The following is a 23749-nucleotide window of genomic DNA, read 5'->3' as shown; positions in this document are numbered from 1 at the left end:
TGGGCTTGCTCTGCTGCCAAAACTTTTTATAGATGGATTCCTGGGAATGGGAGAAATATTTCCTTTTGGCATGATACCTGGGTGGGTGATTGTTCACTCAAGACTAGCTTTTGGGATCTTTTTGTGATTTGTCAACAACAAGATGCCTCAGTGGCTCAGGTGTGGGATGGGGAGAATCTCCAGCTGACCTTTAGAAGGTGTGTTAGTGAAGATATCTTGTGTTCCTGGAATGAACTTCTCAGTATGATTAAAAGTGTTCCTTTTAACAACTTGGCTGATAAGCCTGTTTGGTCTTTGGAAAGTAAAGGGTCATACTCTGTTAAATCTATGTATAAGATGATTAATTGGGGGGGCATGGTCTCTATCTGGAGGGATTATATTTGGAAAATCAAAGTTCCCCCTAATATCCATTTTTTTGTGGCTGATTGTGAATAATAAGAGTCTAACTAGGGATAATCTGGCTAAACGCCAGCATGTGGAAGACCTGACTTGTGTCTTCTGCTGTGAACCTGAAAGCCTCCAACATCTGTTTTTTGACTGTGTAGTGGCTCGTCAAGTTTGGCTGGTGATAGCTAACTGTACCAAGATGCCTGTACCTAATTCGTTTGAGTCATTGCTTCCTTTTTGGAAGAAGAAAAAAAGTTTTGATGCTGTGAATTTGATTTCTGCTGCTACCTTATGGAGCTTATGGCTGTTTCGAAATGAAATTGTGTTCCAGGGGCGAAGATGGAGAAGCATCAAATGTGTACTGGGGATGGTGGGGAGACATATATATCAATGGAAGATCTTGTGCGTGGAATCCCAGGCTGTGCTACTCCTCCAATGCTTGAAGCTGCTCGACCATCATCGCGGGGAGTTGCTTAGAATTGCCTGGCAGGATGATGCGCCTGTAGGGAATTCAGTGCCTCTGCGCTTGTAGTTCCTATAGGGGCCATTCGTAGTTCTCTAGTGGACTTTTAATCTGTTGGATGTTTGAGTCTGTAATAATTCTGCTGTGGCTACTTCTGGCTGGAGCCGAGAGCTGTAAACTCTATTCGTCGGTTGCCTTTGCTTTTTCAATAAAAAGTTGGGGCAGGGGGGCAACCCCTTTCGTTTCAAAAAAATGTGCACTTCCATTGTAGGAGGAGGTTAGGGAGGCGGAGGACGAGGATAAGGAGGAGGGGGAGGATGAGCGACAACTTGTTGTTCGTCAAGATCCGCGGGTTGGGATGTTCCCTCACAAGTGGTGGCCGATGCGGACCATGAGATGGAGGTGGCCGGAAAGAGGGGGGGTGGGGGTCCATCTATCACCACTACGACGAAAAAAGCGTGTTGCGTGGGCCTTCCCCAGGCATGTTGTTAGCTCGACTCTTACAAATTACTTGATTCCGCACCTAGAATATGTCATCACATACAGAATGGCTTGTCTTTCCATTATAAACGGGCTTCACACATGTTGTGGACATTCTGCCGCCACACCTGTCGATCATCATCATTGGCCTTGTATGTAAGTTACGTTACCCTGGCCTGGTCACTTTGTCGAACGATACTACAGAAACAACCTGGTCATGGGAGCACTATAAACACGCAAAGGAATCCCCAGATAGAAGAAAGATGGTGTACAAATAACGCCCGGCATGCGGGTGGTCAATGATTTCTGGATAAGTTCCATTGGAACACCACAAGATCAATATCAAAATCTTAAAAGAAGTTATACAGTTATACTCATGACACCCTCTGCACAAGTACGCATGATTATAGGATTTCTTTACTTGTGCCGAGGATGAGCAAAATCACGTAAATTCGTCGTAGAAAATATTGCCAAGAATATTTTCCATGACATGCATTGTGAGGGTCGCATCCGGTGCATGGTCAAGTATCATGCAGAACAACTCAAGATAAAGTTTGAAAAATAGGAAACCCGACAGAAGCATCTGGTGTGTGGACTCATTGTGTTTGTTTCGTCTTGATGCTCCATTATAAACCAATAAAATTCATCATTTATCAAAAAGAATATATATGAAACGCTTATTTATCAAAAAGAATCAGAAACGCTTATTTTTTTATATGGAAATGAAACAAATTGGTCGTTAACTAACACACAGTGTGCACATAATACAACTTTTCTTGAGCACCGAAATCATTCATCGTAGAGCAGCCACAACAATAATAGACTATATGCGCATTTATCTTCATACAAATTTCTTAGTGTTATGTACATTTGCTTGTAGAAATTCCAGTACACGCATTATGATGTTGCTCAGGCATTTGCGCGGGCCCACTTTGCTGCTTAGTTTAACAGCGAGATGCATCATTGGTTTGGCGCTTGTGCTTAGGCTTTACAGGAGCCATGACTCGATACGCACTGACAACACGATAGGATTAACAATTGTTATGCAGAGCATCCGGAAGGAGCCGGAGAGAAAACCAACGCAGCACGCCGGTGATAGCAGTCACAGCCACCAACCCCTCCAGGCCGGCAGTAACCTCCCCATTTCGTTGCTGCTGCTTCCACCGGGATCTGCTCATGGAGGCGGTGGAAGACACCAATCTGGAGGCCGCGATCGGGTGGCTCGCAGATACCATCCTTGCAAATCTCCCAGCCGGCGGCAAGCTGGAGTCATGGATTCACCAAGCTGGCCTCGGCAACGACATCGGGAGGCTCAAGTCTGAGGTGGAAGCGGTGGAGATGGTGGTCTCTACTGTGCAGGGGAGGGCGGCCGGAAACAAGCCGCTGACCAAATCCCTCGCTCGGGTCAAGGAGCTGCTATACAACGCCGACGATGTGGTCGACGAGCTCGATTGCTACAGGCTCCAGCAGGAGCTCCAACCAGGTAATACTGGTAACACGTTATTTTAGATCAAAGTATCTGCTGAATTGCTTGTTAATCGGCAATTCCAATTTCATTTTTCCTGAAGCACGACGACTATGCTAAATATCTGGTCTGGTCCACTTCTTCTTCTATCTTAGAGACACTTCTGGAAACGGATGGTCATGGGATGCGGCAAACTGTTGAGAGATGTAGAGAAAATGCCGATGATGTACAGAGTAGCAGTAATGGCAGGCTACGGTCCAAGGAATGGATTCATTTTGAAATCACAGAGTTTGAACAAAACGGAGGCCCTGCCAAAGCAAGATGTAAGCACTGTGAAAAAGTGGTCATGTGCACAACCAAAATGGGGACATCAGTTTTGCGCAATCATCTCAATAGCAAAGGTTGTAGCCACAAACGTGGAGCAAATGAACATTTAAGGTACCAAAATTAGTTATGCCTTGCATTGGGACATTGCTTTATAGTCTTCTTTTATACATCTGCTTAAGGAACATTTAAGGTTCTCACTGCCTTTGTATACATCTATAACTTATTGCAGAACCACTGATGCTACTAGGATTCCTACGCCTGTTGCAACTGGTGATTCGTCCAGCAGAAAAAGGATGAGAACCAGTGAGGAGTCAACACACATCGCCACAGCTAATCCAAACAGGTGGAACAAGGACACATTTCCCGAAAGGATACAAGACATCACTAGTCAGCTGCAAGTCAAACGAGAGGCTGTCACAAAGCTTCTCAAGATACTTGGGTCAGACTCTGGTGGTGCAAGTTCTAATCACTGTCAGAGTACTATCTCAGATACACGCCGAAGAACATCAAGTCTTATTCAAGGAAAAGTGTATGGGAGAGCCACAGAGAAGAGATCCATCAAAAAGTTGATAGAGGAACACAAATCAACTACCACTGTAACTGTGCCTATTATAGGCATTGGAGGAGTTGGGAAGGCAGCTCTCGCTCAGCTCGTATACAATGATCCAGCTTTGGGAAGTCAGTTTGATCACAAGATATGGATTTGGGTGTCTAACAACTTTGATGAAATGATAGTTACAATAGAGATGTCAGATTGCGTCTCCCAAGAAATGCATGATGGCCTATGCAGCTTTCCCAAGCTTCAAGAGGTCTTGAAGGGACATATTAAATCAAAGAGGGTTCTACTCATATTAGATGATGTCTGGGAAGACATGGATGATAGCAGATGGAATAAATTGTTGACTCCTTTCAAGTCTGGAGGTGCAAATGGCAATATGATAATTATAACAACTAGGAAACTGTCTATTGCAAACAGGAGAGGAACCATCAGACCAATTAAGTTAGGTGCTTTGAGAAAGGACGATTTTTTGTTACTGTTTAAAGCATCCGCTATTGGTTATTGATCGGAGAGGTGTCTCGGTCATGTCTACATAGTTCTCGAACCCGTAGGGTCCACACGCTTAACGTTCGTTGACATATAGTGTTATATGAGTTATATGATTTGGTGACTGAATGTTGTTCGGAGTCCCGGATGAGATCATGGACATGATGAGGAGTCTTGAAATGGTCAAGAGGTAAAGATTGATATATAGGACTATAGTATTCGGACACCAGAAGTGTTTTGGAGGGTATCGGGTACTTATTGGGTCACTAGAAGGGGTTTTGGGCACCCCCGACATATGTATGGGCTTAATGGGCCAAGGAGGGGACAGACCAGCCCACAAAGGGCTGGTGCGCCCCTGCCCTAGCCGGCCAGCCCTAGGGGAAGGAAAGGGGAAGGGGGAAACCCCTCCTGCCTTTCCCTCCTCAAGGGAGAAAGGAAAGGGGGGCGCCTCCCTCCCCTGCCTTTCTCCCGCACACACATATGGAAGGGGGCGCAGACTTGGGAGGGAGCCCAAGTAGGATTCCTCCTACTTGGGGCGCCCCTAGGGCTGCTCCTCCCTCCCTCCCACCTATATATACATGAGGGGGCGCCACACATAACACTGATCAATCCCTTAGCCGTGTGCGGCGTCCCCCTCCACAGTTTGCATCCTCTGTCATATCTTCATAGTGCTCAGGCGAAGCCCTGCAGAGATCACTTCACCATCACCGTCACCACGCCGTCGTGCTGCCAGAACTCATCCACTACCTCGCCCTCTTGCTAGAACAAGAAGGCGCGGACGTCACCGAGCTGAACGTGTGCTGAACACGGAGGTGCCGTACGTTCGGTACTCGATTGGTTGGATCGCAAAGAAAGTTCGACTACATCAATCGCGTTGTCAAATGCTTCCGCTTATGGTCTATGAGGCTATGTAGACACACTCTCCCTCTCATTTCTATGCATCTCCATGGATAGATCATTGCGTGTGTGTAGAGTTTTTTTGAAAATTCCATACAACATTCCCCAATAGTGGCATCATGAGCCGGGTCTATGCGTAGATGACATGCACGAGTAGAACACAAAGAGTTGTGGGCGGTGATAGTCATACTGCTTACCACAAACTTCTTATTTTGATTCGGCGGTATTTTGGGATGAAGCGGCCTGGGCCAACCTTACATGTCAACACACTTGAGACCGGCCGGTTCCACCGGCTGACATGCAACTAGTTTTGCATAAAGGTGGCTGGCGGGTGTCTATTTCTCCTACTTTAGTTGAATCGAATTTGACTATGGCCGGTCCTTGAAGAAGGTTAAAACAACAAACTTGACGAAACACCGTTGTGGTTTTTGCCGTAAGTAAGAACGGTTCTTGCTAGAAACCCGTAGTAGCCACGTAAAACTTGCAACAACAAAGTAGAGGATGTCTAACTTGTTTTTTGCAGGGTATGTTGTGATGTGATATAGTCAAGACATGATGTGATATACATTATTGTATGAGACGATCATGTTTTGTAAGATATCAGGCAACCGGCAGGAGCCTTATGGTTGTCTCTTTATTGTATGAAATGCAAACGCCATGTAATTGCTTTACTTCATCGCTATGAGTTAGCAATAGTTGTAGAAGCAATAGTTGGCGAGATGACCACGACACAACGATGGAGATCAAGGTGTCGAGCCGGTGACAATGGAGATCATGACGATGCTTTGGAGATGGAGATCAAAAGCACAAGGATGGCCATATCATGTCACATATTTTGATTGCATATGATGTTTATCTTTTATGCATCTTATTTTGCTTAGAACGGCGATAGCATTATAAGATGATCCCTTTACTTAATTTCAAGATAAAAGTGTTCTCCCTGAGTATGCACCATTGCTACAGTTCATCGTTTTGAGACACCATGTGATGATCGGGTGTGATAGACTCTACGTTCACATACAACGGGTGTAAGACAGTTTTGCACATGCAGAATACTTGGGTTAAACTTGACGAGCCTAGCATGTACAAACATGGTCTCGGAACATTGGAGACCGAAAGGTCGAACGTGAGTCATATAGTAGATATGATCAACATAGAGATGTTCACCATTGATGACTACCCCATCTCACGTGATGATCGGACATGGGTTAGTTGATTTGGATCACGTATCACTTAGATGACTTGAGGGATACCTATTTAAGTGGGATTTCTTTAATTAGTAATTTGATTAACAGAACTTAATTTATCATGAACTTAGTCTTATAGTTTTGCATATCTATGTTGTAGATCAATGGCCCGAGCTACCGTTCCCCTGAATTTTAATGCGTTCCTAGAGAAAGCTAAGTTGAAAGATGATGCATGGTAGCAACTACCCGAACTAGGTCCGTAACTTGAGGATTATCTTCATTGTTGCACAGAAGAATTATGTCTTTGATGTACCGCTAGGTGAAAGGCCTGTTGCAGGACCTGAAGCTGATGTTATGAACGTCTGGCAAGCTCGGTCTGATGACTAATCTATAGTTCAGTGTGCCATGCTTTACGGCTTAGAAGCGGGACTTCAAAGACGTTTTGAACGTCATGGAGCATATGACATATTCCAAGAGTTGAAGTTAATATTTCAAGCAAATGCCCGGGTTGAGAGATATGAAGTCTCCAACAAGTTCTATAGCTGCAAGATGGAGGAGAACAACTCTATGAGTGAACACATACTCAAAATGTCTGGGTATTATAATCACTTGACTCAGCTGGGAGTTGATCTTCCAGTTGATTGTGTTATTGACAGAGTTTTTCAATCACTACCACCAAGCTACAAAGGCTTCGTGATGAACTATAATATGCATGGGAGTAACAAAACAATTCCCGAGCTCTTCGCAATGCTCAAGCCTGTGGAGATAGAAATCAAGAAGGAGCATCAAGTGTTGATGGTTAACAAGACCACTAGTTTCAAGAAAAAGGGCAAGGGAAAGAAAGAGGAATTCAAGAAGAATGGCAAGCAAGTTGCCTGTCGGTGTCAAAACCGGCGGATCTCGGGTAGGGGGTCCCGAATTGTGCGTCTAGGCGGATGGTAACAGGAGACAAGGGACACGATGTTTTTACCCAGGTTCGGGCCCTCTCGATGGAGGTAAACCCTACTATTGCTTGATTAATATTGATGATATGGGTAGTACAAGTGTAGATCTACCACGAGATCAGAGAGGCTAAACCCTAGAAGCTAGCCTATGGTATGATTGTTGTTCTGTCCTACGGACTAAAACCCTCCGGTTTATGTAGGCACCAAAGAGGGTTAGGGATACACAGAGTCGGTTACAATGGTAGGAGATCTACATATCCGTATCGCCAAGCTTGCCTTCCACGCCAAGGAAAGTCCCATCCGGACACGGGACGAAGTCTTCAATCTTGTATCTTCATAGTCCAGGAGTCCAGCCAAAGGCTATAGTCCGGCCATCCGGACACCCCCTAATCCAGGACTCCCTCAGTAGCCCCTGAACCAGGCTTCAATGACGACGAGTCCGGCGCGCATATTGTCTTCGGCATTGCAAGGCGGGTTCCTCCTCCGAATACTTCATAGAAGATTTTGAACACAAGGATAGTGTCCAGCTCTGCAAAATAAGTTCCACATACCACCGTAGAGAGAATAATATTTACACAAATTCAATCTGCTGGCGTATCTCATGGCGTGACATCACACCACGGCCAAGCCTTTATTCGAATCGTTTTTACTGTCCCACCTCAGTGCGTTTAGTGAGGCGGTTTCCTTGGCACGTCTTGTCAAAGCAGAGATTGTGTCCCCTTATTCTAGGATTCTCATCAATACGGGCGTGGGTAACCCAACCGCGCCATTGATTATGGCGCTTGGGAGATAAGCGAGTTTTACCAGGCTGGTGGGGACGCATAGCTTCGTCCGTCCATATAAGGGGATAAGGATCCACTTTTTCACACACACCTTCTTCCTCCTTTGCTCATCCATTTCCCCACACTCGAGCTCCAGCGCCCAAGTCCACACATCTCGCCTCAACCTTCCCCAGCCATGTCTGAAGGGGGAGGCAAGTGGATGGTCTCCTCCGTCACGGAGGGACACATCAAAAAGCTGCGGAAGGCCGGATATTTGTCCAGTGACATCGCGCATCGGCTCCCCGACAAGGGGCAGCTTATCCCCACCCCCAGGCCCCATGAGAGGGTGGTGTTCCTCACCCACTTCCTCCGCGGACTAGGTTTTCCACTTCACCCATTTGTCCGGGGGCTCATGTTCTACTACGGCCTGGATTTCCATGATCAGGCCCCGAATTTCATCCTCAACATCTCGGCGTTTATCGTCGTATGCGAGGCCTTCCTCTGCATCCAGCCCCACTTCGGCTTATGGCTGAAGACCTTCAATGTCAAGCCGAAGGTAGTGGGCGGCCGCCAAGCGGAGTGCGGAGGTGCCATGGTGGGCAAGATGCCCAACGTCTTATGGCCCGAGGGCTCCTTTGTGGAGACCATAAAGGGGCGGCAGTCGGGATGGTTCTACATCACCGAGCCGCGTGACCCTAAATGGGCAGCGGCCCCCGAATTCCGATCTGGCTTCCCTACACGGCTCACCTCTTGGAAAGAGACGGGCTTGACGTGGGGTAATTCGGAAGAGCTGACCGGACTTCAGTCCTGCGTCCAAAGCCTGGTGAACAAGAATCTCAAGCTTGTCAACGTAGTCTAGGTCATGCTCATCCGCCGGATCCTCCCGTGCCAACAACGGGCCTTCAGCTTGTGGGAGTTTGATCCGGCACATCACCAAACCTTGAGCAGGCTCTTCGACACTACGTACGAAGATGCCTGGAAGGTGCTGTTCAAGGGCGCCAAGGCTCCCGCATCCGCTACCGAAGATCGCAGATACAGCTCGCAGCGTCAAGCCAGCGAGGTAAGCTACTTTACCCTTTACGGGACTCATATTTTCCATAGTTTGACTCTATGCGGGATCTAAACTCCCTTACCTTTGACAGGCCTGGCAAAAGACGTCCGTGCAGGTTAATTGTCTGGCTTCCTTGCCAGAAGACCCAGCGGACGCCCGATTGACGGGGCTGCTGGTTCCGGCACCTCATGTGGTGCCGGAGAAGAAGGCCAAGAAGAAGGCCGCGGGAACTCGAAGGAGTTCTCGGTGCCAGGTGTTGTCGGACTCATTGTCCAATGACTCCGAGGCGGACTCCTCCCGCGAAGACGAGGAGGAGGAAGAAGAGGCCTCTCCCCCAGCGGGGGGAGAGAAGAAAAGGAAGGCCGCCCCAACGGGGGAGGCCGAAGGGTCCAAGAAGGGAAGGACCCTTCCTCCGGACTACTCCACCAACGCCGACGACGGCGAAGAGGAGTGGCCACCAAGGATTAAGCCCCTGGCGACATCATAAGTGTCCGGATACCAGAATAACTCATGGCGTTTTGTTTGTCGTACAGAATCTCCTAACGCCGAATATAACCCTGCAGCCCGCCCAAGGACGAGCTCGACGCTTCAACGAGCGGCTCCCTGGATTCGTCGGACATGAACATCACCTCACTTCCGGCTGCCTCCTCTCCTCGCGCTGCGGATGACGCCGAGGTGGGGTCCCAAAAGGGGCCCAGCCCGGAGGAGGTGGTCCAGGAGGCGCCGCAAGGCAACCTCCCCGACTCCAGGCGCGAGGGGGATAAAACCCCAAAGGGCTCTAAGTCTGGCCCTGGGCCGGACTCCGCACCGGAACCTTCAGTGGTTCCGGAGTTCGGCAGGCGGCCCCTTCGTAAGAAGGGCGAGACTGCGACACCAGTGACCTCCCTCCAACCGGAGGCACCGGATAATTTGCTGGAGGCGTTTAACGGCGCCTCCATCGACGAGGAGCACCGCACTGTTATGAGTGTGGTGATCCAGAAAGTTCAGTCCGCCAAGAGCGGGCTGACTGAAGCCTGTGCCAGCCTTCTAACAGGCTTTGAGGTATGTATTAAGATATGTAAAAATATTACCGCATAGACAGTAGCCCCTGATGCTCAGTTTGGTGTTCGGAAAGAAAAGCCGAACTGAGGATCTAAAAAGATGTACGCAGGAGTCTAACATAAGTATGTCAATATGGGGAATGCAGGCTGCGCTGCTGACCTTTGCCGCACTGACTGCGGAGGTTAATGCATTGAAGCAGAGCCTCGAGCGGTTCGAAAACGAGCTCGGCCTTGCCAAAAAGCAGCTCGAGGACAAGGAAGGTAAGTAGTACCTTATGGAAGTATGTAAAAGATGTGGTTGCAAAAAAACAGGAATAACATGAGAATTGCAGGGGCCACGAATGAGGTGGCGACCCTGAAGGAAGCGGTGTCCAAGGCCGAAAGCAATGCGGCCGTGAAACACACCGAGCGAGAGAAGCAGGAGGCGCGGGTGGCGGAGGTGTGGCAAGAGCTCCAGGCTCTCGTGGAAAAACACGAGAGTTTGGAGCATGACTCAAAGACTCGAGAGTCCGAGCTCACCTCGGCTCTTGAGAGCGCCAAAGCCGCTAAGGCCGAAGCCCAAAAAGCCCTCCAGGAAATTGAGGCAATGAAGAAGATAGCGGCGGGTAAGGCATTCTTCATGCAAAGCAAGCACATGAAAGTGAATTACTTGTTACTTACCCGAATCCGGAGCTCTCCAGGAGCATTCGCAGATCTGCCCCGCAGTGTGTCCAACGCTGCCGCATTCTACCGGGCCGAGGAGGGGAGCTCGACGGAGAAGGTGTTCCGGTCTCAGTATGCTGAGGACGGACACCAAGTGCCCTTGAGCGACCAGCTGAAGCAGCTGGTCGAGCTCCATAAGGTGGCCGAACAGGCCATGAAGGGCCTCATAGTCCGGCTGTGGCCTAAGGAAGCCATGCCTAGGAGCTACTTCGGGCTGGTGAGGCGGCTGGTGGATGCCTGTCCATGGATTGAAGTCGTCAAGCGCTCCGTCTATATCGAAGGTGCCCGTAGGGCCCTTGCCCGTGCTAAAGTGCACTGGGGCAAGATGGACGCTGAGAAGCTTGTGACGGACGCTCCACCGCCGAGCAGGGAGTATCGCAAGCCCGAGATGTATTATGAGGGCGTCCTGAAGGGTGCCCGCCTTATAGTGGGTGAATGCTCCAAAGATGTAATTTTTGAGTAAAGTCGCATTTGTTATCCTGTACGCTTGAAAACTTGTTCATATGCGCTAAGCAACGCTTGTGAATTTAAAATATTACCTTATGTGCGGCCGTTTATTAAATTTGAGAGATGGCGAGTCATCGGCTTCTGCCCCCATGCCACGAGTGCTGGGGTGTTTGGGATAAACTTGAGCGCTCTTTTTCCCATTCTTGGGTCCTTTGAGGGAGGCGCTCAACGCAAAGAACAAGGCAACCGGACTATAATGTTTGAACACTCTCACTTAGCCATAGAATTCTATAATTTTAAATTTCGGCGAAGCCCCTAGTATTCGGAAGACCGAGTTCGGGGAGCTATCCACGCCTGGGCCGGACAAAGTCGACTCCTTGCTCTAAGCGGCATAAGTCTTTAGGGAATTCGAAAAACCTCTCGAACAGCGACCGGCTCTCGCCCTATCATGACGGTCAGTTTTAGCTTTCTCCACTGAGGTGCTTAACCCAGCTCAACCGGGGCACAATCGCAGTGGTTCTCCCAGCGCTACCTTAGCCGATATAACGGAACGTAAGGTACCAAAACATGGGAGCCGGGCAAACCCAACTATTGACCCAAGACATGATTCGGAGCCGATGCATATAATGCTATAAGTTCGGGGTGCCGTACTTGTGGAAGTGTTCGGACTTATCACACCATATTTTGGGGTACTTAAGCCCCTGGTGTATTTGGCCGTACCAAAGAGTACAGATGCAACATTTCATAAGTGAACATATATAGATAGAAAAAAGAATGCAATAATAGGCAAAAGCTATGCATTGTTTATTCAAAAAAGCTGCGGTAAAAGCAGAATGATGCAAATAGTGCGATAAGCAAGGGACGGGACTATTTGGCATGTCTCCCTCCAGGAGCGAGCTGCGGGATGATATGTAAAACAAGTATACTGCTCGTTATAAGACCACCTGGACACTCGACGTAGCTTTCTGCTTCCCTGGCTGTTGCATCGTGTGTTCGGCGATTTTACTGCCGGACATGGCTTCTTGAGAAAGGAGTCCTGAAAGTAAGAGAAAAAATAAGAATGACACAATTGGGAGCCCCTGGTGCGGTTGAGACGCATTCTAGGCCTACCGTGGTCGTGCCCCTCCCCCTATGCCCATGGTATTTCCAGAGCGTAATTATGTATGCATAGTACTGGTTTCGCAATTTCGCGAGGGCTGGAGTTGGGGCCGCATTGCTACGCGTGCTCGGGATGTGCCAGGCCGTCTTGTTGTAGGTTACTCCGGGCGCGCTTGACGGTGCCCGGACGTTTAATAGCCGGACTCGAGAATTGCCTTGAGAGGCTGCTTTGTACTTCCGAGGGCCGCCGTATGCTCCTCCGTTCGGAGAGAGCGTTCGGTGTTTCCGTTGACCGTAATGACTCCTCGAGGGCCTGGCATCTTGAGCTTGAGGTATGCGTAGTGCGGCACCGCATTGAACTTTGCAAATGCGGTTCGTCCGAGCAGTGCGTGATAGCCGTTGCGGAATGGGACTATGTCGAAGATTAACTCCTCGCTTCGGAAGTTATCCGGGGATCCGAAGACCACTTCAAGTGTAACTGAGCCTGTACCGTTGGCCTCTACACCTGGTATGACGCCTTTGAAGGTCGTCTTTGTGGGTTTAATCCTTGAGGGGTCTATGCCCATTTTGCGCACTGTATCCTGATAAAGCAGGTTCAGGCTGCTGCCGCCACCCATCAGGACTCTAGTGAGGTGAAATCCGTCAACGATTGGGTCTAGAACCAATGCGGCGAATCCGCCATGGTGGATGCTAGTGGGGTGGTCCCTTCGATCGAAAGTGATCGGGCAGGATAGGACCACGGATTGAACTTTGGGGCGACTGGCTCCATCGCATATACGTCCCTTAGTGCACGCTTCCGCTCCCTTTTGGGTATGTGGGTTGCGTATATCATGTTCACCGTCCGCACTTGTGGGGAGAAGCCCTTCTGTCCTCTATTTTTCGGTGGCCGGGGCTCCTCCTCGTCGTCGCTATGCAACCCCTTGTCATTGTTTTCGGCATTTAACTTGCCTGCCTGCTTGAACACCCAACAATCCCTGTTGGTGTGGTTGGCTGGTTTTTCGGGGGTGCCATGTATCTGGCACGAGCGATCGAGTATTCGGTCCAAATTGGACGAGCCCGGAGTATTTCTTTTGAATCGCTTTTTCCGCTGACCGGGTTTAGAGCCTCTGAATCCGGCATTGACTGCCGTATCTTCAGCATTATCGCCATTAATGCGGCGCTTGTGCTTGTTGCGACGCGACCTACCATTGCTGTCCTTGGTATCCGAATTACCAGGGCTCTTGGTCATGTTGTTACTGCGAGCTAGCCAGCTATCCTCTCCCGTGCAAAAGCGGGTCATGAGTGTTGTGAGGGCTGCCATGGATTTCGGCTTTTCCTGTCCTAGGTGCCGGGCAAGCCACTCGTCGCGGATGTTATGTTTGAAGGCTGCAAGGGCCTCTGCATCCGGACAGTCGACGATTTGGTTTTTCTTGGTTAGGAACCGTGTCCAGAATTTTCTGGCCGATTCCTCTGGCTGCTGAATTATGTGGCTTAGGTCATCGGCGTCTGGTGGTCGCACATAGGTGCCCTGGAAGTTGTCGAGGAATGCGGCTTCCAAGTCTTCCCAACAACCAATTGACTCCCCTGGCAAGCTGTTAAGCCAATGCCGAGCTGGTCCTTTAAGCTTGAGTGGGAGGTATTTGATGGCGTGTAGATCATCACCGCGGGCCATGTGGATATGAAGGAGATAGTCCTCGATCCAGACCACAGGATCTATTGTGCCATCGTATGATTCAATGTTGGCGGGTTTGAAACCCTTAGGGATTTGATGGTCCATTACTTCGTCTGTGAAGCATAGTGGGTGTGCGGCGCCTCTATATTGGGCTATATCACGACCAGCTCAAATGAGCTTTGTCTATTGTGTTCGGCTCGGCCGGAATTGCCATATCCGGCGTGACGGTTATCATCACGTATCGTGGGGTGCCCACGCGATCCATAGATCGATCTTGTTTGCCTTGCCTTGTCCTCCAATATATCCCGCAGGTCTGGCGCATTTCCCTGCGCCTTGGTATTTTTTGAGCGGCGCCGGGGTGCGGCTTGAGTGGAGGGCCGAGAGGTCTCTCTGTCGCGGCCACGAGGTGTCCGGTCGGCCATATCATGCGCTGGTGATGTAGGTTTAGGTGCTTCCTCCTCTAATCGGGGTAGCAGCCTGCGTTTTGGGTAGCTCTTGGAGGGGCGCTCGAGTTCGTACTCTTCGACCGCCAGGACTTCAGTCCATCTGTCGGCTAGCAAATCTTGGTCAGCTCTAAGCTGTTGTTGCTTTTTCTTGAGGCTGCTTGCCGTGGCCATAAGCCTGCGTTTGAAACGCTCCTGCTCGACGGGATCCTCAGGCACGACAAATTCGTCGTTGTCGAGGCTTGCCTCGTCTTCGGAGGGAGGCATGTAATTATCGGCCTCTACCTCTCTGTCTGCCGCTCTCTCATGAGGGCTGGCTTCTCCATCCTAATGCGTTGAATCCTGCTAGAGGGGGTTGTCTCCGGCACTGTCCGGGGTGTTATTGTCTCCGGTGCCTGAATCTCCGTTTTTGCTGTGGCGGGAATTAGAGCGGCGCCGCTGACGCCGGTGCTTAGGTTGTTTCTTGGAGGGGTCATCCTCCGTTGTTCCATCGCCATTCCCATCATTTGGGATGTCCACCATGTATATGTCGTATGACGAGGTGGCCTTCCAGTGCCCTGTAGGCGCTGGTTCTTGGTCGTCTCCTGCATCGTCGTCCATACCGTCGATGTCTTCGGAGTCGAAGTCGAGCATGTTGGATAAATCATCGACAGTGGCTACGAAGTGGGTGGTGGGTGGGCTTTGAATTTCTCCGTCGTCCGCATCCCAACCTTCCTGACCATAATCCGGATAGGGCTCTCCTGATAAAGAGAGACACTTTAGTGAATTCAGGATATTGCCAAAGGGCGAGTGCTGAAAGATGTCCGCGGCAGCTGACTCCATGATCGGCGCCCAATCGGATTCGATTGCCAGGGGCGTGGAAGGTTCGGAGTCCAGAGAGGAGTCCGGCACTTTGGAGTCACGAGCTTCAAAAAGGACAGGGTTGGTGTTCGGCTCAATCGCCATAGAGGTAGCAGCCCTCGAGGCGGTGTCCAGCCACCCATCCTTGATCGGCGCAGTCGGCTCCGAGCTAAGGGTCGGAGCAGACACTTGTGCAGCCTCCAGGGCACTGTCCGGCGGCAAAGCTAGATCATGCCCATCGTGACAGTGCGGCGCGCTTGGCTGTGGCTCGAACCCGTCGAAGATCAAGTCTCCGCGGACGTCAGCCGTATAGTTCAAACTTCCAAATCTGACCTGATAGCCAGGGGCGTAGCTTTCAATCTGCTCCAGATGGCCAAGCGAATTGGCCCGCAGTGCAAAACCGCCGAATACGAAGATCTGTCCGGGGAGAAAAGTCTCACCCTGGACCGCATTGTTGTTGATGATCGGAGGAGCCATCGAGCTTAAAGATGACGACACAGAGGAACTCTCAATGAAAGCACCAATGTCGGTGTCAAAACCGGCGGATCTCGGGTAGGGGGTCCCGAACTGTGCGTCTAGGCAGATGGTAACAGGAGACAAGGGACACGATATTTTTACCCAGGTTCGGGCCCTCTCGATGGAGGTAAAACCCTACTCCTGCTTGATTAATATTGATGATATGGGTAGTACAAGAGTAGATCTACCACGAGATCAGAGAGGCTAAACCCTAGAAGCTAGCCTATGGTATGATTGTTGTTCTATCGACTAAAACCCTCCGGTTTATATAGGCACCGAAGAGGGTTAGGGTTACACAGAGTCGGTTACAATGGTAGGAGATCTACATATCCGTATCGCCAAGTGTCGGTGTCAAAACCGGCGGATCTCGGGTAGGGGGTCCCAAACTGTGCGTCTAGGCGGATGGTAACAGGAGACAAGGGACACGATGTTTTTACCCAGGTTCGGGCCCTCTCGATGGAGGTAAAACCCTACTCCTGCTTGATTAATATTGATGATATGGGTAGTACAAGAGTAGATCTACCACGAGATCAAGGAGGCTAAACCCTAGAAGCTAGCCTATGGTATGATTGTTGTGTCCTACGGACTAAAACCCTCCGGTTTATATAGACACCGGAGAGGGCTAGGGTTATACAGAGTCGGTTACAATAGTAGGAGATCTACATATTCGTATCGTCAAGCTTGCCTTCCACACCAAGTCCCATCCGGACACGGGACGAAGTCTTCAATCTTGTATCTTCATAGTTTTGGAGTCCGGCCAATCATGATAGTTCGGCTATCCGGACACCCCCTAGTCCAGGACTCCCTCGGTAGCCCCTGAACCAGGCTTCAATGACGACGAGTCCGGCGCGCATATTGTCTTCGGCATTGCAAGGCGGGTTCCTCCTCCGATTAATTCATAGAAGATTTTGAACACCAGGATAGTGTCCGGTTCTGCAAAATAAATTCCACACACCACCGTAGAGAGAATAATATTTACACAAGTTCGATCTGCTGACGTATTTCGCGGCATGACGTCATACCACGGCCAAGCCTTTATTCGAATTGTTTTTATTGTTCCACCTCAGCGCGTTTAGCGAAGTGGTTTCCTTGGCATGTCTTGTCAAAGCAGAGATCGTGTCCCCTTATTCCGGAATTCTCATCAATACGGACGTGGGTAACCCAACCGCGCCCGTTGGCACGCACCCTCCATCGAAGGCGAGTCCCAAACGGTTACGGGGACGGCTCTTGGTATTCAACCCCTTTATAAAGAGACCAAAGCCTGTTCCTTTTCTTCAATCTCAATCGAATCCGCCCCTCGCCTCGAGTTCCAACACCCAAGGTTCCAGATTCGAGCGCTTCGGACCTTTGACAATGTCCGGCTCCGACCTACAAGGCCGGTGGATGCCTTCTTCCGTCACGAAAGAAGATGTGCTGAAGCTGAGAGACGCCAGGTATCTAACCAGCGAAATTTCGCATAGGCTACCCGCCCGAGGGCAAGTCATTCCCACTCCCGAGCCTGGTGAGAGCGTGGTGTTCGTGTCTCACTTCCGTTGGGGTTTAGGCTTCCCGATGGACCCCTTCGTGAGGGGGCTCATGTTTTACTATGGGTTGGAATTCCATGACTTGGGTCCGGAGTCCATCCTCCACATCTCATCGTTCATTGTTGTATGCGAAGCCTTCCTCCATACTACCCCTCACTTCGGTTTGTGGCTCAAGACCTTTAACGTGGAGCCGAAGATGATCGAGGGGCGGCAAGCAGAGTGCGGAGGGGCAGTTATAAGCAAGAGGGCAGACGCTCCATGGCCCGAGGGCTTTTTTCAAGAGGATCTTAGTTTGTGGCAACAGGAGTGGTTCTACATCACCGCTCCCAGGGGCACCAGATGGGCGGCGCCACCTGCCTTTCGCTCGGGCCCTCCACAACGGCTGGCGTCATGGGTCAACAAAGGGATTGACTGGGGCGGTCCAGGGCCGTATTCGAGACCTCCAAGAGAGGGAGATCAATCTGGTCGTAGTGGCGTAGGTCATGCTAATTCGGTGCCTTCTGCCCTGCAAACGTCGCCCCCTCCGTCTGTGGGAATTCAATCCGGAGGGACCGTGAGCTCTCCAACACTTCATGGGTGCGACACCCGTGGAGATGTATAAGCTGTTCTTCGGATCACAAGGAATGTGTCCGGACTTGACCGAGGACGCGGGTCTGAGCTGCAATCGCCCGGATACTCAAGTAAGTAGCCCTGTGCCCGGACATGCTATCTGTACATTTATAGTAAACTTGCCCTTTAAAGAGCTGCCCCTTGAACAGGAGGGGATAGCAAAAGCAAAACTGATAAGGTCTCCGGCCCCCCTCCCTGAGACCACGCCGGATCCCGTGTTAACCAAGATGCTGGAGGTTGCACCTTTGGAAGAGGGCGAAGGGGGCAACAGGAAAGCTACCGCCTCCGCTAAGGAGGCCTTTAAGGAAGGGGGGATCGAGAATCCCTCCCTCCAAGGGGAGAAGAGGACCGCTTCTGAAGATCCGGAGGTCAAGGCCTCAAAGCGGGGGAAGAAATCTTCACCAGAGGGTCCCGCGCCAGGAGAGGCCCCGGCCGCACTATTTCCCCAAGGGAATCAGCCCTCCAGCGAGCCGTAAGTGGAAAGGGGAGTTTTGTAATAAGGGACATCCCTGTTTTTATTTCTGAAGATGACCAAAGTTTTTACCTTGTAGTTCGGATCTCAGCCCTTCTCAGCAGAGCTCATCTTCGGGGGATCTTCGTCCGAAGATGATGGAGAGCGAAACGCCTCCATCTGCCGTGCCATCAGGCGGGGCGGACGACCCTGAGGTGTCGTCGCGGAGGGTTTCCCCGAGTCCGGCGGGGCCGGGAGGTCCGGCACCAACTGGTGTGTGGTCGAAGGAGCTGAAGGATCTGCTCGGGCGAGCATCTATCTCAGAAGATCACCGTGCGTTAATGGGTACGGTGATTGAAAGGATTTCATCCGCTGAGAGCGGATTGCATGAAGCCGTCAGAAGTTTACTGACGGGGTTTGAGGTACGCGAAAATGATATACCTTCTGACAGTTTTGCATATAGAATGCGCCCTGTATAGATAGTAGCCCCTGAGTCTCAGTACGTTGTCAGAAGTGACGGCGTGCCGAGGATCATAATCCGGTGTTAAGATGTCGCCCTTCCTATTCAGGGGGCGAAGCGTTCGGTGGCTAGCCGGACTGATGGAGTTGCCTAACTGAAGCGGCAACTGGACGTTGCGGATGCGGACATCGCGCTGTTAATAAGCGACTTGACGAGTCACAAGGTATGTGGCTTCTCCGCAAACACCTGGTAAGGGAGCTTGACACCCGTGCCTTACTACATGTATGCTTAACGCAGATGGTGCCGCTGCTATGGAGGACCTTCGGGCAGAGCTTGCCCGAGCCAAGGAGCAAGCCAGAAAAAGTAATGCAGCTGCCTTGAAGGCGGCCGAAGAGCTAAAAGCCGAACAGGCTGCTCACTGCCGAAGCAGGGAGGAAATGGCCGAAATGGCCGTAAAGCCGAAGGATGCTACCGACCGCTATGAGTTTCTTGAAAGAGAATGCCGAGCGGAGTGAGAGGACCTGAAGAAGGCCATCGCCGAAGCCAAGGATGCCCGCTCCGCGATGAGAGCTATAAAGGAGGAGCTACGTCAGGCCGGTGATATTGCGGCTGGAAAGCCGTTTCTGCTGCGTAGGAAGTTCACGGATCCGAACTATGCTCAGTTGGGCCAGTTGTGGGGTGCGGAGGATGCCTATCTGAATTTGGCGGCGAGTGTCGCAGACGCGGTTGCACACTTCCGAGGTCAGAAGGATCACGGAATGGAAGAGCTTTTTTGGTCGCAATTCCATAGTCCGGAGCGTCCACTTCCATTGACCGATCGGTTAGCCGAGTGGGCTGAGCTGAATAGGTTGTCCGGACTTGCCATGAAGGATGTCGTGGCTCATCTGTGGCCGGAAAGGCCCGAGCCGAAGAGTTATTTTGGCTTGGTGCAGCAGTTCCTTGATGCGGTGCCGCATATCAAGGCAATGAAGCGGTCGGCATGCATAGAGGGTGCACGGATGGCGCTCGCCCGTGTTAAAACATACTGGGCAGAGATGGAGGCCACCGACGTTGCTTCCCAGGATTCGGACAGGAGCCGCTTACCAGCCGAGCACTATTTTGGGGAAGTCCTGCAGGGCGCTCGTTTAATAGAGACGAAGTGCTCGAAAAATGTTATGTTCAAATGACATGTATGATTTGTGACGCCATGCTTCGAATATAATATAAGGGCTTTTTATACTTGTGCGTTCAAGTGTTGAAATTCCTCCTGTGCGGCCATTAACGTATATGTGTATATAACCTGAAAGATGGCAGTCTTTGGCTTCAGCCCCCACGCACATAGTGCGGGGGTGTTTGCAAGAAATAGCGCATTTTCACACTTAATCCAACGTCTTGGTCCTGTGAAGGAGGTGATAGCGTAGCAAACTAGGCAACCGGACTATAGTGCTTTATCACTTTCACTTAGCCATAGGAGTTCAATGGTGGGGCTACTATATAGCCCCTAGGGGCACTGCGCTCTCCGGATTTCGGGGCGCGTATGTGCCTGACCGGGAAACGGTCCTTCGTTAAAGCGGAGGAATTCTAAACATTTCGGTGGTCGATTGAGTGGTTGACCAGTCTCTCGCTATATCATGACAGTCAGTTTTCGGCTTTCTCTACTGAGGTGCTCACCTGGACGAACCGGGGCACAATCGCAGTAGTTCTCCTGGTGCCGCGTTAGCCGATAGAGCGGAAAGTAAGGCAGCAAAACACAGGAGCCGGGCAAACCCAACATTTGACCCAAAGACATGATTCGGAGCTGATGCATATAAGGCCTAACTCGAGACGCCGAACACTCCCTGAGGTATTCGGTCTTTATGAAAACGGGCAGAACAATGTGCTAAGCCCCTGGTGTCCAGGTACGTGCAAAATTTCTGACGCGGCCGATGCCAAAACGCCAGCCTCCTCCTCGGTTATAGTGAGGAACCGGGGGATGTGTATCAACAAGAGACAGTAAGAAAGGTTTACGCAGGGTCTTAATCTGAAAAGAATCCTTATAACGGGTCCCTACTGCACGTCTGCGCCTGTGTCTCCGTTGTGCCGTATCCTGGACGGGTGTAGCACGGTGTTCATCTGTAAAAGAGAAGAACTTAGTTTGAAAGAGGATCGTGCGAAAAATGTATAAACAGAGTATAATTCAAAAAACGAATAAAATTGAGCTTTATTGTCTCTTATTGTACATGGGTGCAGCCCCTTGTAAGGGGGTACGCGGCTGGTAAGCCCCTTGTTTATTTGCGCCGGACTCACCTAACCGTGTCCGGGGTCTGGATGACCTGTTTGGGGGCTTTGATCGGCAAAGCCGGATTAATGTGTGGCTGTCAAGGCAGTCTCACTTTCTTCCTTATTCGAGGAACACTCGAGGTTTCCCTTTAATGAGATTATGCCACGTGGACCGGGCATTTTGAGTGTAAGAGATGCATAATGCGGTATTGCGTTAAAGCGGGCGAAAGCTTCGCGTCCCAATAGTGCTTGATAGCTACTTTTAAATGGGGCGATGTGGAAGACTAGCTTTTCGCGACGGGAGTTGTCGGATGAGCCGAACACAACTTCCAGTGGTAGAGAGCCCGTACAATGGGCATATGGGCCTGGCATCACTCCTTTAAAGGAAGTGTTGCTATGGCGTATTTTGGTTGGGTCTATCCCCATTCTGCGGATTGTGTCCTGATATAGCAGGTTTAGATCACTGCCGCCGCCCATTAGGACTTGTGTAAATTGAAGTCCGTCGATTATAGGATCTAATATCAGGGCAGTCCATCCTGCGTTCCGGATACTTCCGGAGTAATCCTGATGGTCGAAGGTGATTGGTTTTGACATCCAGTGTCTGGACTCCGCTGGGGTGGACCGTGCGGCGCGCCTTTTAATGGGCGCCGCTCTATTTTTGCCTGTTATCACATGAAGTGAATTTACTGTTTTGACCTCTTGTGGGAAATTCCTTTGTTTGCCGGTGCTCTGCTTGTGGAGTTCGTCATCGTCCTCACTTGGTGTTGCGAGCCCCTTGTGTTCGGCATTAAGTCGGCCGGACTGTTTGAAGACCCAACAATCTCTGTGGGTATGGTTTGCAGGCTTCCCGGAGGTGCTGTGGATTTGGCATATCTTGTCCAAGATTTTGTTTAGGTTGGATAGCTCGTCATTTTTGTCCTTGAGAGGCAGTGTTTTATTGTTCTGTCAAGAGCTTTTGAACCCGGCGTTGACTGCCGTGCTCTTTGGGTCGTTTCCCTTAATTCGGCGCTGGTCCTTTTTGCGTCGTGGTTTCCCATCCCTGACTTCAGATGTACTTGGGTCGCTGGTGCTGCATCTTGGCAGCCAGCTATCCTCTCCCGCGCAAAAGCAAGTCATGAGGCTTGTTAATGCGGCCATTGTCCTTGGCTTTTCCTGGCCGAGGTGTCTGGCGAGCCATTCGTCTCGGACGTTATGTTTGAAGGCTGCTAAGGCTTCGGCGTCCGGACAGTCGACTATTTGGTTCTTTTTGGTGAGGAACCTGTTCCAGAATTTGCGGGCTGACTCTCCGGGCTGTTGAGTTATGTGACTTAAATCGTCTGCATCCGGAGGGCGGACATAAGTCCCCTGAAAATTTGCCCGAAACGCATCCTCGAGCTCTTCCCAACTTCCAATGGTATTTTCTGGGAGGCCTTTGAGACAATGCCGGGCTGGCCCTTTGAGCTTGAGGGGTAGGTATTTTATGGCGTGGAGGTCGTCTCCTCTGGCCATATGTATGTGCAGGATGTAATCCTCAATCCAGACTCCAGGGTCTGTTGTTCCGTCGTATGCCTCTATGTTTACGGGTTTGAATCCCGCTGGAAATTCATGATCCAGCACCTCATCGGTGAAACATAAGGGGTGTGCGGCGCCCCTGTATTTGGGTGTGCCGTGATTTTTGAATACTCGACGTGTTGTTTTGCTTTCTGAAGCTTGCTTTCTGGACCCATAAATGGACCTGACCCGGCCGTCCTCTTTACGAGGATCCTTATATGGATCACGTGCCGGCTTGTGTGCAGCGCCGCTTGCCGCTCTTTGTTTTCCATGTGGTCGTCCATCCGACCGGGCGGCCTCTTTGTTTTTTGATTGTGGGGGCTCTACGGCCTCCTCGTCAAATTCTGGCAGTAGTTTACGCTTCGGGTAGCTTTTTGCTTGGTGACTATCGCCGTATTTGTCTGCGGTCTTGAGTACTTTGCTCCATCTCATTATGAGTACGTCTTCCGCTGTTTTGAGCTTCCGCTTCTGCTTCTTCAGGCTTCGTGCAGTGGCGACGAGCCTTTTGTGGAGGTTCTTCTGCTCCAACGATGTGTCCGGTGTGAGATCATCCGGACTATTGTTTTCGCCTAGGGTGGATTGCTTATTTAATTCATCCTGTTCGGATAGTTGCTCGGGGGCATGTTCGTCGTCCACCGGTTCGCCCTGCTCTATGGCTGGGTCTACATGGGTGTTGTCGTTGTCGAGGCGGGACTTTTGGCGGCGTTTGCGTCGCCGTTTCGGCTGTTTTTCGGGGGAATTATCCTTCGCAGCGTCCCGTTGTTCCTCGTTATTGCTTCCTTTAGGTGTATCCACCATATATACATCGTGAGTTGAGGTGGCCTTCTAGTACCCTGTGGGTGCTGGTTCTTTGTCGTCTCCGGCATCGTCGTCCATACCGTCGATGTCTTCGGAGTCGAAGTCTAGCATATCGGTTAAGTCATCGACAGTGGCTATAAAGTGGGTGGTGGGTGGGCTTTGAATTTCTTCGTCGTCCGCATCCCAACCGTTCTGACCATAATCTGGCTAGGGCTCTCCTAATAAAGAGAGACACTTTAGCGAGTTCAAGATTTCGCCGAAAGGCGAGTGCTGAAAGATGTCCGCAGCGGTGAACTCCATGATCGGCGCCTAATCGGATTCGATTGGCAAGGGCGCGGAAGGTTCGGGGTCCGGAGAGGAGTCCGACACCTTGGAGTCACGAGCTTCATGAGGGAC

The 23749-nt window shown here is 50.6% G+C and overlaps 2 protein-coding genes across 3 annotated transcripts; one reads left to right on the top strand and one right to left on the bottom strand.

Annotated features, from left to right (window-relative positions):
• The first annotated feature begins 2360 nt into the window (after positions 1-2360).
• LOC125556296 (putative disease resistance RPP13-like protein 1) lies at positions 2361-4291 on the top strand. Of its 2 annotated transcripts, none has more exons than XM_048719060.2 (3): positions 2361-2813; positions 2951-3233; positions 3352-4291. In XM_048719060.2, exons 1-3 carry the CDS (start codon positions 2507-2509, stop codon positions 4184-4186), a joined length of 1425 nt encoding a protein of 474 aa, XP_048575017.2. In that variant the 5' UTR covers positions 2361-2506; the 3' UTR covers positions 4187-4291. The 2 variants fall into 2 exon arrangements, with proteins under 2 accessions (XP_048575017.2, XP_087377363.1); XM_087521237.1 differs by having other exon boundaries at positions 2677-2813; positions 2899-3233.
• A 16675-nt stretch (positions 4292-20966) lies between these two features.
• LOC125507147 (uncharacterized) lies at positions 20967-21619 on the bottom strand. Its single transcript, XM_048671825.2, has 2 exons — positions 21162-21619; positions 20967-21069 (listed from the first exon to the last, which is right to left on the bottom strand). The coding sequence occupies exons 1-2, from the start codon at positions 21617-21619 to the stop codon at positions 20967-20969; spliced, it is 561 nt and encodes a 186-aa protein (XP_048527782.2).
• Positions 21620-23749: the final 2130 nt, after the last annotated feature.

The sequence above is a fragment of the Triticum urartu genome, chromosome 5A (assembly GCF_056163025.1).
Source record: "Triticum urartu cultivar PI428250 chromosome 5A, HENAU_Tu73, whole genome shotgun sequence".
In the NCBI taxonomy this organism is placed as follows: Eukaryota; Viridiplantae; Streptophyta; class Magnoliopsida; order Poales; family Poaceae; genus Triticum; species Triticum urartu.
This window is presented reverse-complemented; position numbering and strand designations above follow the sequence as displayed.